This window comes from Corylus avellana, chromosome ca6, assembly GCF_901000735.1.
Source record: "Corylus avellana chromosome ca6, CavTom2PMs-1.0".
Classification (NCBI taxonomy): Eukaryota; Viridiplantae; Streptophyta; class Magnoliopsida; order Fagales; family Betulaceae; genus Corylus; species Corylus avellana.
The window spans coordinates 29,226,439-29,242,646 of NC_081546.1; the positions used below are offsets into that span (position 1 = coordinate 29,226,439).

At 36.4% G+C, this 16,208-nt stretch overlaps 2 protein-coding genes across 4 annotated transcripts; one reads left to right on the forward strand and one right to left on the reverse strand.

The window, feature by feature from the left end:
* Positions 1-854: 854 nt before the first annotated feature.
* LOC132184087 (class V chitinase CHIT5b-like) lies at positions 855-2,397 on the forward strand. The gene is made up of 2 exons (XM_059597574.1): positions 855-2,011; positions 2,145-2,397. Exons 1-2 carry the CDS (start codon positions 895-897, stop codon positions 2,171-2,173), a joined length of 1,146 nt encoding a protein of 381 aa, XP_059453557.1. The 5' UTR covers positions 855-894; the 3' UTR covers positions 2,174-2,397.
* Positions 2,398-2,525: 128 nt separating this feature from the next.
* Positions 2,526-10,517, reverse strand: LOC132184088 (uncharacterized). 3 transcript variants are annotated; one of them, XM_059597575.1, is made up of 10 exons: positions 10,217-10,513; positions 7,606-7,684; positions 6,055-6,129; positions 5,925-5,961; positions 4,244-4,327; positions 4,067-4,127; positions 3,790-3,896; positions 3,619-3,684; positions 2,971-3,108; positions 2,526-2,851 (listed from the first exon to the last, which is right to left on the reverse strand). In XM_059597575.1, exons 1-9 carry the CDS (start codon positions 10,287-10,289, stop codon positions 3,013-3,015), a joined length of 678 nt encoding a protein of 225 aa, XP_059453558.1. In that variant the 5' UTR covers positions 10,290-10,513; the 3' UTR covers positions 2,526-2,851; positions 2,971-3,012. The 3 variants fall into 3 exon arrangements, with proteins under 3 accessions (XP_059453558.1, XP_059453561.1, XP_059453560.1); XM_059597578.1 differs by lacking the exon at positions 10,217-10,513 and adding an exon at positions 7,849-8,264; XM_059597577.1 differs by lacking the exon at positions 2,526-2,851 and having other exon boundaries at positions 2,998-3,103; positions 10,217-10,517.
* Positions 10,518-16,208: the final 5,691 nt, after the last annotated feature.

Below are 16,208 nucleotides of genomic sequence, written 5' to 3' on the forward strand. Positions count from 1 at the left end.
AAAAGAGAGATATCTCATCATCATAGATGGCATTAGAGGAATATCTCATTATCATCTAAGAAAGTTGGAATATTTTAGAATATTCGATCTCTACTATATTATAGAAAAATGTTATTTTGTATTCTTCTAATATACTCAATTAACGTGGCATACTCAATTCACATTTAGATAAATGGCGTGCTTAAGGATGGATTAGGCATACCTTGTTGGCTGATGTTATGTAAAAACGATCACAATTACAGTCAATAAGGCAAGAATACACACAATTAGACTTAGAGAAATAGATCTCCAAAACCCACAAGGACTTGTAAAACTAGTGAGACCTGAACATAATGATGAGTTAAAATGTCACACATACAAAATAGCTTTTTTATTATTATTATATTAGGTTTTTATTTAGTTTTTTTGTAGGTTAATAAGAGAGGGTTGCACATTTTTTATAAACATGTCTATTTCTTATAAACATGATCAAGATCTTATCCACATGCAATACGAAACTATTTCTTAACACATATGACATATAGATGGCATTGAAGAGACTCCACTCCACTCCATCCATCTATGAAAATCTTTTAAGATTTGTAAACTCATTCTAGATATGAAAACTTCAACAAAGCCGGCCCACAGCTTTTACCTAACAAAATTTAAGGTATTCTTATTCAACTTACATTATCTCTTCCTGTTCTTTGCTACTAGAAACCATACCCTAGCTGTCGTACCATAAATACTATTCTTTCATTGGTAGGCCCATAAATGACCATAACCATCCAAAATTCCAACCATCTACAAAGAAATATCAGCCTTTATTAATTTCCCTTCTTATATTGATCGCAACTTGTCATTCTTTATATATTTATTATCCTCCTCCACCGGAGGGAGCCTTCGAACATTAACATGGCATTAATCCTCAGATTTGTGCACTTTCTCTCTATTGTATACTCCTTGTTCATCATCACCACCAGAACTGGCGGCGTCATGGCGGCGTCTCCGGTCATCAAAGCGGGTTATTATCCGTCGTGGGCTTTAGATAATCTCCCACCTTCAGCCATAAACACATCATTTCTCACCCACGTCTTTTATGCTTTTCTTGTGCCCAACAATGTTACCTTTGAGTTTAACATTTCAAATTCAGAGGCTGCAATCCTCTCAAACTTCACCGCCACACTTCATCACAAGAACCCCCAAGTGAAGACTCTTTACTCCATAGGTGGCGGTGGTATTGAGCCCAACCCTTTTGCTGCCATGGCCTCTGCCGCCTCCTCTCGTCGAACTTTCATACATTCAACAATAGAGGTTGCGCGTAAATACGGGTTTGATGGGATTGACCTTGATTGGGAGTTCCCTGAAAGCCCAAAAGAAATGGATGATTTTGCCCACTTACTGAAAGAATGGAGGCAAGCAGTCCAAAGGGAGGCTAGGAGCACAAATAGGCCTCCCCTATTGCTCACCGCCGCCGTGTACTACTCGGCAGACTTCTTAACCCACGGCAGCCGCCGCTCGTACCCGGCGGTTTCAATCAAGGAGAACTTGGATTGGATCAATGTGATGTGCTACGATTATCATGGATCGTGGGATACGTCGGTGACGGGGGCCCATGCAGCATTGTTTGATCCGAAAACTAATCTGAGCTCGATCTATGGGCTTAAGTCGTGGATCAAGGCTGGAGTGCCGGGAAGAAAGGTGGTGATGGGCTTGCCGCTCTATGGGAAAACATGGAAGCTCAAAGACCCAAATCTTCATGGGGTTGCAGCACCCGCCATTGGTGTTGGTCCGGGAAAAGAAGGTGTGCTACTTTTCTCAGAGGTGGAAGCATTCAATAAGAGGACCAAGGCTACCATTGCATATGATGTGGACACTGCATCAGTCTATTCTTTTACCGGGACAACGTGGGTTGGATACGATGATGCTCTGTCGATAACAATGAAGATTGGGTTTGCTCAGGCCCTTGGGCTTCGTGGGTATTTCTTTTGGGCCATCAGTTATGACAACGAATGGAAAATTACGACACAAGGTATTCTCCTTTCTCAAAGTTAAAAACAAAAAACAAAAAAATTCCACAGATCTTTTTCTTGTTTATTTAGAGTTCATTTGGCTCCGCAGATTTTCCATGTTATTAACATTTTGTTGAATTTGTTGATATGCAGCATCAAGGGCATGGATAGTTGATAAATGAGATTGGAGCTTTCATTATTTACCCTGTTTTACCCAGCTATTAGCTCTCGATAGATTCCTTAGTGTACCATATTTGATTACAAAGGAACTGCAGAATTTTTAGAAGGCAAGTCTCGTATGCCTGCCAAGAATAGTATTGAATAGGCTTCTGTGTGTTTCCTATGGGGAATTCCCCTTAATGTTCTTAGTAAATGAGTCTTTGCAAATGAGTCATTTGCTGATTCATTTCGATGTTGTCTGCTGTATCCTCTGATTAGGTTGCTTGAGTCTATGTTGCTGTAATGCTGTGTTTCGAACTTCAATGCTTTAATGGAATGACTTCTTTATCCCAAAACAGAATAATAAAAAAAAAATAAAAAAAATCATGCTGATTTATCACATAAATGAAATCAAAAGATAGAAAGTACTCGTCTGAATTCGCGTATAAACTCATTTCTAACTCAAAAAAATCATTGACCAGTCAACAGGGTCAAGGGGAAAACCCTAGCTATAGTGGTAAAATATTAGGGTTTACAAAAACAAAACCGCAAAACTTGAGCAATATAATAAGAATGCCTGAAGCATCTCCAGAGTCCAGACCACCAACAGTGAGGCTTTTTGACATGAGAAATGACTTCAGTAATGTTGTCAGCATCAATTGATTGTTAGATACAATTCCTACTTAAATTTTTGTAAAGTCCTGCAGATTGCATATAATACCACACATCCTTATTCAAATTCTCTTCACTTTGAAGGCCAATAGCTGAAATATCAAGACAACTGATCTTGAAAAGGAAAAGAAAAGATTAAAATGATTACCATTATTATCGGCATTAGCCTCTATGGCCAAAGGTACTGAAATTAGCTTTGCTTTTTTCTCAACCATTCAACAAAATTATCAACAATCACGGCCCAAGATTCAAGGGGGTCATATTGTTGAAGGTCTGGAAAACTTATCTGCCAAAGAAGAAACACAAATGATTTGAATAGTATCTAAAAGCACCAGTGCAAAAGGGGTTGATTATACCTATCATCAATTAACTGCAACATATTACAGAATTATAGCATGCATTTCCCCACACTGTATGAATGAAGCATATATCCAGGATTAATTAGTTCTCTACAGCCACAGAAGACTCATAAATGGATCCCAGGAATAGTATACATAAATTTTTTTTTTTTAAAAAAAAAAAACATTAGAAAGGCAAAAGTAACATGACAGATTGACAGTATAACCATCCAAACACAAGACATTTCCCAGTATAGAACAACTTTCCCATTCTTGAGCAGTATCGGACATGATATTAAAGGACATCAGGATACTGAAGTTTTATTGGGGTAGGCATGATTAATAATATAACCTATCCAATGGAGTTTTTATTTTTCCCTTTTTTCATGGTTTCAACTACACCAGAGATCAATGTAAGAAAAAATAATGATGAAAATTATGTCAAAAAAATTGCTTACGTCACAGCAAAAACGATAGAAGTTCATCCATTGGTCCATGCTTAGCATCTGATAATCACTCTGGAGCTGCCAGAAAATTCAAGTCCATGCATATCATAAAACTTATCATGAAACAAATGTTAGACCAACAAAAAGTACTTGGGATTACGTCCAAGAATAATAGAAACCCACCTTTAGATATTCAGTTATTGAATCAACCTGAGCAGGAAATTTGGAACCCAGAACAAGATTCAGCAATTGACAAAAGGTCTCAACGTCTACAAACCTTTGCTTCTCTTCTGAAAATATCATCAACATCAGACCGGCTAAACAATGTGTGTATTTGTGTGAGTGCGCACACGTAAGTGGGGGGAGAGAGGGAGCAAGAAGATAACAGAACATTATCAAGAAAAAAAAAATGTCATTTCCATTTAATTGAAAGTTGGATGCCAGTCAACATCAAGCTCACCTGTTAGGCAGTATTGAAACGCATAAGCATAGAAATCCACGAAGTTTGATGGCTTCATCACCTATTCAACACAAAAAATCAAGATCATTACCATCATCCATTTTCTGCCTTTCCAGAAGCAGTCAGTGCCATGTCTGAAAATAACTATTCCAGGTGACTCCCAGAGAATAAACGTACCTCTTTCTCAAGTGCTGGAAGTGCTTTCTTTAATTTGTCCAGACTGTTGACATTTAGAGCTGTCAGGCCAGTTCGCCACTCATCCTAATAGTGTGATCATAGCATTTTGATAAACATCAAAAGATGAGACAAAAACAACTTCAAGTTACTGTAACTTTTGATCAACGAATGGCATAGGCAATACATATTATGGCAAGTCTGTGGACCACCTAGACATCCCAAAAGTTAATTTTGAAAATACGGAAACATTGAGAGCTCCTAGAGTAATCTTCGTTTACAAGAATACAGATAAAGCAAATTTTTGGCATTTTCAAATAAATCAAGAAAGTAGTGTATAAACCACTTTTGGATAGCTAATATAACTAACAGTACTATGATAGTGCAATGAGAGCCATGTCAAGGATAGAATGTCATCCACATTAGCCATTGCAGGATGTTCTAACACTCACCATAAGCCTGAAGAAGAAGTATGTTACAATTCTTAATAAGCCCCATATTTAGATTAACATAGGAAATACCTTGCAGCTCTTAAAATCTTTTTCGCTAATCCTAGATCTCTTGGAGTTGCTTACTGGTCTCTTATTGTGGCAGAGGAAGATAATTTTGACTGTTCCTAGGCCCTAAGAGGTGGTTCTAAATTAGGTCCTTTAATTATAACCCTTGATTGTCCAAAATAATAATTTATTATCCAGCTAAAAGCTCTTCTTTTGTCCCTCATGAGCAGTCTAAAATTTCCATTTTCACTGACAGCCATGCAGAACTGAATACTCACAGTAAATCAGATGAATCCCTATATTCTTCCTCCCACCATGGAACGATGTGTCTCTACACAAAAAGAGTTACTTATTATCCTCTCAGTTCGTTTCCAGGTTGCAGCTTCTATTCTGTCTTGGTCCTCAGACTGGGTTGTCGTGGGTGATTCCCATGTCACTGACTGATTATCTCAAAGTCAGCATATAAATTTTTGCCACAGAGATATAGAAGTTTTGAATATTCGCCTCCACTTGGCTTTCACTTGAGGTATCTCAAAACTTAAAAGAAAACTTCAGAATTTACAGGGAGAAGATATAAGCATATACTTGATTTTGAGATCTCATCTATGAAACTTTACTTTTTCATAGGGAGAAGATGTTTGTGGAAGAGTGAAGTATAAAGAGTGGGAGGGTGTCCTTTTCAGTTAAAGGTTCTTTTTCTTCACTTAGGTGGCAGATTTTCTTTGGGTATCTCCCTTTACTAGTTGATCGCAAGTGCGGTCGCAGTTCCAGGGACTCCTGCGCTCAATCATGCGCTCGATCGCCGAAACAGGGGCCATCGGTCGCAGTTCCAAGGACTTCATCCTCCAAAACAGGGGAATTGCGCTCAATTGCAATCAAGGTGCGATCGATCGCAGTTCCAGGGGCCACTTCTTTTGCGCCGCGAGTCTGGGATCGTGTCACCATCTTTTGGGGCGTCTTCACACACTTATCCATTCGGGTCTTCCTCATATACTCCCAGGCGTTGTAGTCTACATCACTAGTGATTCTCGGGGTGCATATATTTGAACAAGTATGTGTTTTGTGTGAATTTGTCAGCCATCAAATAAGTTACACATTCATTGGATCAGAGCATGTCATACGGTTGACAACCAGGAAATAAGAATACATGTTATAATATCAACAGGAGAAGCAACTCTCAGGCTTACCTTAGAAAAATAACCCTGCCTTTCAGCTTTCATCTTCCTGTAATGTAGACAAGCGCATTTATAATAAACATTAGGATATAAATCAGAATGAATAATGGGCCCAGTAAAATGTCCACAAAAAACAACATACCAAGCAAGCATCAAGATCCTAACATCAGTATGGCCCACTCCCACATCAGAACAAAGTGCTTCAATTCCTTCCGGACTGTTCAAGCAAATATAAGTGAATGAGAAAATCAATAACCATGTAAGGATGCATATCTGACCAACTAGAGTTACATCAACTTCTTCAATTCATGGCATCCAGCAAATCAAGGAATTGATAGAGATGTGTATTCTTTCTATGTATCATCATAACAAATTGACTGAATTTTCATCGAAGAAAGAAAATGACAACGCATACTGGCACATTTTTTTTTAACATTTATTACCAAATGCAACGAAATTACCCATAATAAGAAATAAATAAAAATTAAAAATTAATAAAGCAAACTTGACTTCTGAGAAGGAATAATAAAAAATGATACAAGTTGCAGATGGGCTTGAAACCACATATTGATGAACAAGGACGGAAAAGACTGGAATGTCAATTCTATCAAAAAGACTAACAGTTCAATTATTTAGAAATACACCACCCCCAAAAGAATGGGCCATATGATTCTAAGGTTAATTTACTCAAATTTCCATTAGTGTAAACACTAACCTGGATTGGCAAACCTGATGGACTGGAGCACACCGGTTTCAAAGATATCCACAAATGGAGCACATCCAAATTATCAATGGAAATGTATAATTTATGTGTAATACAAACCATCTACTATTTCGTGTTATATATAGTAACCCCACATTTAATTGTAGGTCATCTTAAAAATAGGTCACATTATATATAGAGCATAAACACTACATTTTTGACATTTGAACTTTAGAATTAGAAACAAGTCAAGCATCCCTGCCCTAGAGGTTAAAAACTGACAATCCAGATAACGGAAATTTTTTTGATGAAACAGAAAGTTGCATTAAGAATGTCAAGGAACTCCTTCCGATAATGTTAGGAAACTCTTAATCGATGAGTTGGTTCCATGTTCGCGATTGATCACTCCACTCATGGGATTGGAGCTAATTACCAGTCTAACCATGTAGTAGCTAAAGTATGCGATTAAAATTCATAACAAGACCAAGGATCATTATCATATGGCCTACAAGTATTTAGATAGTAAAACCCTTTTTGAGGCTAATATGCATCTCCAGAGGTCAGATGACATGATCCCATAATGAAAGTCAAGATTAAACCATGATCAGCAATGCTAACAGGATATAGTTCAAGCTACAAGCTCAAGAACTGACAAGCAACAAGAAAATCACATTAAAGGTCCAAACATGCATGCTATTTGCAAGAAACTGGAGATCTATGTTGGTCGATGCACAAGTAGTGAAAAAGAACTACCAGGTACCCAAAAGAAATTCTTAAAGCAATCACACAATGAGACAATGCAAATGATAAAATAAAAGAATGTTCCTGATGAGTAACCAACTCAAATATTAAACATTAGAAAAAGTTCCAGGGTAAGAGATGGTAAACTATAAATCATAAAACAAACAACAAAATTACTACATTTAGATGAGTAGTTGGGAAGATAACAGCAACCTGACAACAAACACAGATGAACTGTAAATCACTTACTCAATCAGGCCTATAGATTGATTGGCATATAAATCATATAGGCAATCTATTCGTCCCATCTTTCTGAGTAAAGCTTTACCTGAGGATTAATACATGAAATAGAATAGTAAGAACACTTAATAATGTAGAAAAAACAAGGAAACCTCAATCAAATGATGGCAAAACCATACACTTTGCAGACTAATATATATCAAATAACCAAAACAAAAAACTGTACAAAATTATTCATTTTATTTTCCTTACTGATATACAGACTTGCTTGATATAGGAAGGTTCCAATAGTCAAGGCTTACGCCAATAAATGCTGAAACATGTAATATTGAGGAAAGGCTTCACACTCTGAATTGTGACTTCAAATACTAGAGATAAGGACATATTTTGCAGAAATTCTCAAACATGATCATGTTGCTAATCTGTAAAAGCTTCCAGAAAGTACTTCAGTGGAAGCACTTACTAGCTAAAAGATGCTCAATAATAAGCACACATGTGAATAACTTCTTATCATTCACAACATTTCAATCTAACAGATAATGCTTGCCTATTGACATCTTGATGCAGCGTGACTTGGTGGGCTGTAGCGAAAATAATAAACAGCGGATAAATAATTCTAGATCTTGAGTCTATCAATGATCTGAGAATTCTTCTCAAAATATAGAGTCTATCTATGATTTCAAGGAAAAATATGAAGAAAACTCACCTATGAGTAATTCTTATTCAACAAAATTCAATAAACAACCTAAACTCCTCTTATCTAGAGGCTATAAGCATATATTTATAGCCCAAAACCCAAAACCTAATAAAATATGACATAAATACCCTCAAAACCCTAAACCTAATAAAATAACGACACAAAGACTCGCAAAACCCTAACCCTAATAAAATAACAACATAAAGTCAGTTTAGAAAATAAAACAAACTAACAGCTACGCAATCTGCATCACATCTTATACGACTTTTCCTGCCTTATTGCCATTTCAAACAACTCTATCCCGATCATCCGGATGTCATGTCATATAGTTCTTTGGGCACCACCATATTAGATAATGACATCAATGTGCATATTCTTATTAAACAGTTGGCTTTATATGGCCAAAAAGGTGAGCACACTCAACCCAAAATTATATTTAAGATAAATGTTATTCTCACTCCCACACTTCCAAGTACACACTCCCTCACATAGAAATGAAAATCACTATTAAATTTTGAAATTATCACTATTGAATTTTTGATCCAATAGTGATTTTCACTACCACATTAGATAGTGTGCACTTAGATGTATCAGAGTTGGAGTGTGTAGCATTTCTCTTATATTTAACCATAGTTTACCAATGTGCAATCCAATGTGCAATTTGGCAATAAGATACTACAGACACAAATTTAGGGGTATTATTATCATTTACAGAAACCATGTGAGGTGAAAAACCATAGATCATCAATTCAAATATTTACGTAAATGTGGCCCCATTCTGCCCTACAATATCAACAAAACATGACATGTTCCAGAACACTTTTTGGCAAAGCAGTCTGTCTTATTCGTACATATGAAGGGCAAGATAGTAATTCCAGTCCACCCATTTAAAAGAAAAATCAACAATAATATCATACAAGGAAGTTGCGCCTAATGCCAATATATGGCATGCATGACATGTGAGGATTTTCCCATGAATGTGTGGAAAACAAGTAGGACCCACAAGCACATGTGGCCCGTTTTGATTGGCCTAAAGCAACGACTGTGTAGAAGGGTCATGCAATCGGAGCATTGGATTGGAATTAGCAAAGTGCAGAACTACTTGGTTGGACAGGTTGACCCGTGCACAAATTGCAGCAATTCTAGCATGCAAGCGGATCCGATCCGGGAGTATTTGATCACCTTTTGACCAATTCAGCCTCTATTTTGCAAAAATTCAATTTTTTTTTTTTAAAAAAAAATTCTTTTTAGTCTATGCTTAACATGAAGTTAGCTAAGCCCCTGCATGCATTGCCACAAAACGCAGAAGTATCAACAGCAACTAGAAATTTAAAGGTACAGATCAACAAGGCCACGCCTTTCTATCACATCCATATACATACACAACAAATACAACAAGAACAATAGGGGACACATAATGCATTCTTGAGGAAAATTATTTGGAAAAAAAAAAAACGCGCAACAACAACAACAACAGAGGCTGATCATTATTACAGCACACCGCAAAAAGCCATTGACCTCTACAATTGACAACAAATTGTTTTAATTAATTAAATAAAAAAGCAATCAAAGCCAGCCCACACCCAGAAAAAGTAAATATTAATCAGATTCACAGAAAGGGACGGTAAAAATAGCGAGCAAACATTTAAAAACAGAAAAGAAAAGAAAAGCAATTCCCTGTTTGGTCTCCAAGAAAACAAAAGAATACAGAAGGCAAAGATCAAGTTTTAAATCCTTCTCCTTTTTTCAAATTCTATCCCTTTCTTGGTAAGGTTAGCTCAGCCAAGGAATTCTCCGGCATCCAAATTACTCGATTTTTACCCAAATTATAAGTTTTAAAGCTTCAAATTTTAATTCCTTTCTTTTCTTTTCCTCCTCGGGAACCAATCAGAAAGTGCAGAGAATTTCGGAGGATTGGAGTACCGGGAGGAGCTGGGTCGACGTCAGACGATTTGACGGCTGGTGCGGACGCTTTTCTTTTCGATTTGCGAGGCATCTCCGTGGATAGATCGCAACCGTTTGATCAGATGACCGAATCTGACACCACAGTAGTCAAGAACCCTAATCGGAAGAGACAGATATAGAGAGAGAGAGGGAGAGTGACTGAGTGTGCGAGTGAGAGCATGAGTGAGAGGTTTGGGGGGGAATTTATAGTGTGCGGATTTCAAGTACAGATGAGAAGGAGAAAGAGAACGTCGGTGAGGTACTTTTTTCGAAAGCGACACGCGCGCTCTGGCACGTGAAACCTATAATACTGTAGTCTGTAGAGCTGTGAGCCGTGAGGACTGGGATTCCCGGTCCTTGGGTCTGCGCCTGGGCCTGGCCTGGCCTGCTCCGTTTAAGGAGTATGATTTGGATCTCTCTGTCATTGCCTTTTTCTAAAGAGGGGTAGGGTTAGGGATGGTAATTTGTCTCTGTATGTGATTAGAGTCGTATTAATGTATGAATATAAGATTATATAGGTTAGACTTTTTAACAATAACTCGTTAATTTGTGTTGGGTTCATATCAGGTTTGAGCCATGTCAAAATATGAATATAAAACTATATAGATCAACTATAAACCCATCAATTTAATTAAATAGGTCGAACATCTCGACTCTAACCCGCTAATTTCATTTCAGAATTGTAAGTCGTGATAACAAGTAAGCCTTAAGCTAAAGTAATAAGTAATTCTATAAATTTTTTTTAAGTCATTCAAAAAATAAGATAATTTTAAAAAATCATCATTTAATCAAAATTCATAAAAAGTCATGATTAAAGAAGACCCCGGTCCGCATAAACGTTCTTAGAAATTTTTTATGGGCCTTTGGTATGCAGGCCCAGTACTTCTTGTACTATTAGCCTCTTTAATACCCGGAACAGGCCCAACTCTTCCAACCCAAAAAGAAAAGAGAAGAAGAAAGCTCGCTACTATAAAGTGCGAGATTTCACGAATTAGGGTTTCCTGCAATCGATAGGGTTTCCTTCTGCAGCTCGTCCCTCTCGGCCCCGACCTCGCACAGTGAAAATGGTAAATCATCTGTCTCTCTGTATGTGTGTGATTTGTGTTGGATCTGTACCTTATTCGACTTGAGCTTGATATGAGCTGTGGTTTGCGTAGCCGTCGCACAAGACCTTCATGATCAAGAAGAAGCTGGCCAAGAAGATGAGGCAGAACCGACCCATTCCTCACTGGATCCGGATGAGGACGGATAACACCATCAGGTACCAAAAGCCTCACCTTTTTATTTTTTCACAATTTCAGTACTTTGTTTTTATTAGAGATTTATTGAAACACCAGTTTTTGCCTGATACGGTATCTTTTTTTGTGTTCTGTTCAGGTACAACGCTAAGCGCAGGCATTGGCGCCGCACCAAGCTCGGGTTCTAAGGTGGATGAACCTGGCTTTATTGCATTTTGTTTTAAGCACTTTAGTTTATTTTTGTGAGACTGAAAGATTTGGATTTATCAGTTGTGAACTCCTGAGGAGATTTTGAAGTTTATTTGGTATCTCAAGTAATGGGTTAGACTTATTTTTGGTTCAATCCGATATTTTTGTTACGGCTCTTTGTTTTTACCCCCAATTTTTTCATTGGGTTTCTGCTATCTAGTTTCAATTGGGTGATTTGATTATGCTGGTGGGTGCGTTTTGTGTGTTGTGCCTTGTTTTTCGGCGCTAGAGCTGTTCCAGTTGCTCTGAGCCCAAATGACTTACTTATTATATATGCTGCCTATTCAGAGAACTTACAGTCTGGATAGATTTTAACTCTGAAGAAAAAATGGTTTCGTTAGTTTGGCGTTTGATCATAGTTTAGATGGACTTCTGTCTGGTTCTCTAGTGTTGTAAAGTTTCATAGAAGGGCAGGAGCTTGTTCAGCAATTTCTCCGAACTCTATATGATGGACGAGATATACTTTGGCTTTTGCCTGTTATTCTTTCCCTCGTTCTCTCCCAATTGCTTAGCAGATATTCAGAAGATGTTGGCAGGTCCTAAATGCTTGTTTATAGTAAACAATTATGGGTTGGAGAGGGAGGAAAGGGGTAGGTCTTTGTGATTGGCATAGTGCATTTACAGAACAAGGGGGTAGGTCTTTGTTATTACCATAAAATGGATGATTCTTGTTGGTGGTCCCTTAATGGACGGTAGTGGAATGTTTGTAGGCAAGCTAATACTAGTGTTTTGTGGCAAGTAGAGGATGGAAGGATGCATTGTAATTTAGGGCATTTTAGAGCATTCCCAGACTCCCCACAGCAGACTCCCTAAAGAGTAATGGTAGTTTCCATCTTGTTATTCTCCTAAAATTCTCCTAAAGCTAATGTGGCTTTTAAAATCACAATTGAATTAAAATTCAAGTGTGATTTATCTAAAATTTAATGGTGATTTTAAAAGTTACATCAACTTTAGGAGGATAAAAAGATGGTACCTAGCATTACTCCTCCCTAAATGAGCCTCAACCATGAGGATTACTACAGTGGAATCCAAAGTATAGGGTTTCACTATTGCAATCCTCATGATTATTAAAATAAAAAAATGTTTCTCTCTCCTCTCTCTTCTCTCTTACAATTCTCTCTCCTCTCATATATATAATATAATTCAAAAAAAACAAATATTTTAATAATATAAGAAATGATTAAGGGAAGCTATTGGGGTGTATTTTGACATAGGGAAGCAGAAAGTAGTTTGAATCCTTAAATGTAGGAAAAATGACGAGGAAGCTACTGGGAATGCAAATATGTGAGAAAAGAGGCTTTTTGGGAATTGCGGTCAAAGTCTTTCAAAGAAGCTATTAGGGCATTGATGTCTAAGGTGAGCCTTATCCATAGCTTACACTGCCTAAAAGTTTTGATTGTATGAGTCAAAACAATACAATCCGAGAGAGTTTAGGAGTAGCATGATTTGCAATTGTATGGTTAGAAGATCATCTTCTTATCAAAAAAAAGATCATCTTCTTTACGCTAATGGATCAGTTGGTTCCTACTATTTCATCAGCTTACCCTGGTTATTTTGTATGAATTATGCTATTTTATGTTTCTTAGAAGCTTTGTCAATACATGCAGGTGATTTTTCAGCTAAGCTTTATTTGGTGTTGAAAAATATGGATTGGTCTCTCTTGCTATTTCTTCAGGTAGACTGTAATATCAAAGCTTTTTCAAAGGATGTGGAACTTGTGTAATTGTTAATGCAGGCATTATTGGGTGTTTGAGACAGTTTTGGTTAGGACAAGAAATAGCGTTGGTGTTGGCTATATATTTGGGTTTGACATGTGTCAATAAACATGTGAGATGTACATGTTTTTTTAATAACAGTGACAAAATTAGAATAAATTTTATTAAAAACTCATGTCACTTGTTATTAAAAAAATGGCTACATGTTATTTTTATAGACTAGGTTGAAAGAAATTTTTTCAACCTAGTTTGGAGGAAAACTTTATCCAAATAATTAATTGCACCCAATCTTTTTCCTTCAAAACCATATCCGAGCAATGGGACCTATAACTCACCAAATGCTTAAGGTCACATTTCAGCTGTTTGGAAAGACAACTAGAAAACTATTTTCAAAGAATAAAACACTAAAACCTTGTTTCTATAATGGCAATAAAATAAAATAAAAAACATTGATTAAAACATATTTGCTAATTCTTAGTGAAAGGATTGAGAAACTAAAAGCCATGATTCTACTACTCGTACGGCTTTGATTCAGGTTCCTTGCTTGAGCACACAGGAGACAAGTTGAGTGTTAAGCATTTCCAATTACAGGAGACAAGTTGATTTGGGTTCCTTGCTTGTGTTTTATGTACATTGGATACATGACTTAAGCCTTGCTCTTCTTGGACAACTTGGAGACATCACGTCTTCCAATATGAGAGTATTAAAGCATGTTTGAAATTGTATTCGATAAATAGAGTTTTTAAGTCAAGAAGCGTTTTTTTGACAAAAATTTTATTTTTAAGTTTTTTTCAAAAGCATGTTTTGGCAAATTTTAAAGTAAAAAAGTCAAAGTACTTTAAAAATTTTTTATCAAACAAGCCAGCTTTTGGTTTAATACAACTTTTTATGTATTAAAAATATTTTTTACCATACATAACGCAACTTTAAACAATCTCTTAAATATCTCTAAAATGACTCTTAACTTTCCACTTCTAGCTTGTGTCATGTGCATACCGGACACATGACACAATCTTTGCTTTTCTCAGACAACTTGGAGAAAAGGCAAGTGTTTTGATTAGTGTTTTATTCTAAAAGTTATCCTTCTATTATTTTTAGCACAAGAATTAAGAAAACTATCCTAATGATTGCTGTTTAAAAGTGTTTTTATTTTTATCCTTTTTAACGGAGAGGAAAAAAAAAAATGAAATCAACTCTAAACAACATGGCCGTTGATTTCCTTTTTTTTTTTTTTTTTTTTTTTTTTTTTTTTTTTAGTGCAAATGAAATATTATTTGGTGAGGCACCTCTAACAAGACTTCAATACAAACATTACAAATGTAACATAAAATCTAACACCATCCAAAAATGTGCCTAATAAATAACTCGCTTGAATATTTTTTGGCACACGGCCATAGAAAAAAGTTGAAAAAAATGATGATTTTTGAGACAGACTAGTGAATGGCCTGCTTAGAAAAATGCTATGAGATTGCGATTGCAAAAGATGTCACAATCACTGGTATCATTAACGGGTTAAGTTGTCTCAAGTTGTTTTATGACATCTCTCTTACGAGCCACCATGGGTTCGAATCCACTTTACCACCCACTGATGGGGTGGCATTTACCACGTGGGTGGATATCAAGTGCATTTATAAGATGTCCACAAATACCAATTGCGACAATTTCGCAAACTAATAGGGTTATTTGATAATTAAAAAGGCAAAACAAAACAAAAAAACAACTAATAAAAAACATATTTAACCCTAAAAAATTTCTCAAACCATACTGCTTAGAAAAACGCAATGAGATTGCAATTGCAAAAGATGTCACAATCACTGGTATTGTTAACGGGTTAAGCTGTCTCAAGTTGTTTTATGACATCTCTCCTACGAGCCACCATGGGGTCGAATCCACTTCACCACCCACTGATAGGGTGGCATCTGACCACGTGGGTGGATATCAAGTGCATTTATAAGATGTCCACAAATACCACTTGCAACAATTTTGCAAACTAACATGGTTATTTGATAATTAACGAGGCAAAACAAAACAAAAAAACAAGTAATAAAAAACATATTTAACCGTAAAAAATTTCTCAAACCATACTGCTTAGAAAAACGCTATAAGATTGCGATTGCAAAAGATGTCACAATCACTGATATCGTTAATGGGTTAAGCTGTCTCAAGTTGTTTTATGACATCTCTCCTACGAGCCACCATGGAGTCGAATCCACTTCACCACTCACTAATGGGGTGGCATCGACCACGTGGGTGGATATCAAGTGCATTTATAGATGTCCACAAATACCACTTGCGACAATTTTGCAAACTAATGTGGTTATTTGATAATTAACAAGGCAAAACAAAACTAAAAAACAAGTAATAAAAAACATATTTAACCCTAAAAAATTTCTCAAACCATACTACTTAGAAAAATGCTATGAAATTGCGATTGCAAACGATGTCACAATCACTGATATCGTTAACGGGTTAAGCTGTCTCAAGTTGTTTTATGACATCTCTCTTACGAGCCACCATGGGATCGAATCCACTTCACCACCCACTGATGAGGTGGCATCTGACCACGTGGTGGTTATCAAGTGCATTTATAAAATGTCCACAAATACCACTTGTGACAATTTCGCAAACTAACGTGGTTATTTGATAATTAACGAAGCAAAAAAAAAAAAAAACAAAAAAAAAAAGTAATAAAAAACTTATTTAACCCTAAAAAATTTCTCAAACCATACGATATTTTAATAACCAAATAAATAGTTATTAAAAAATAAA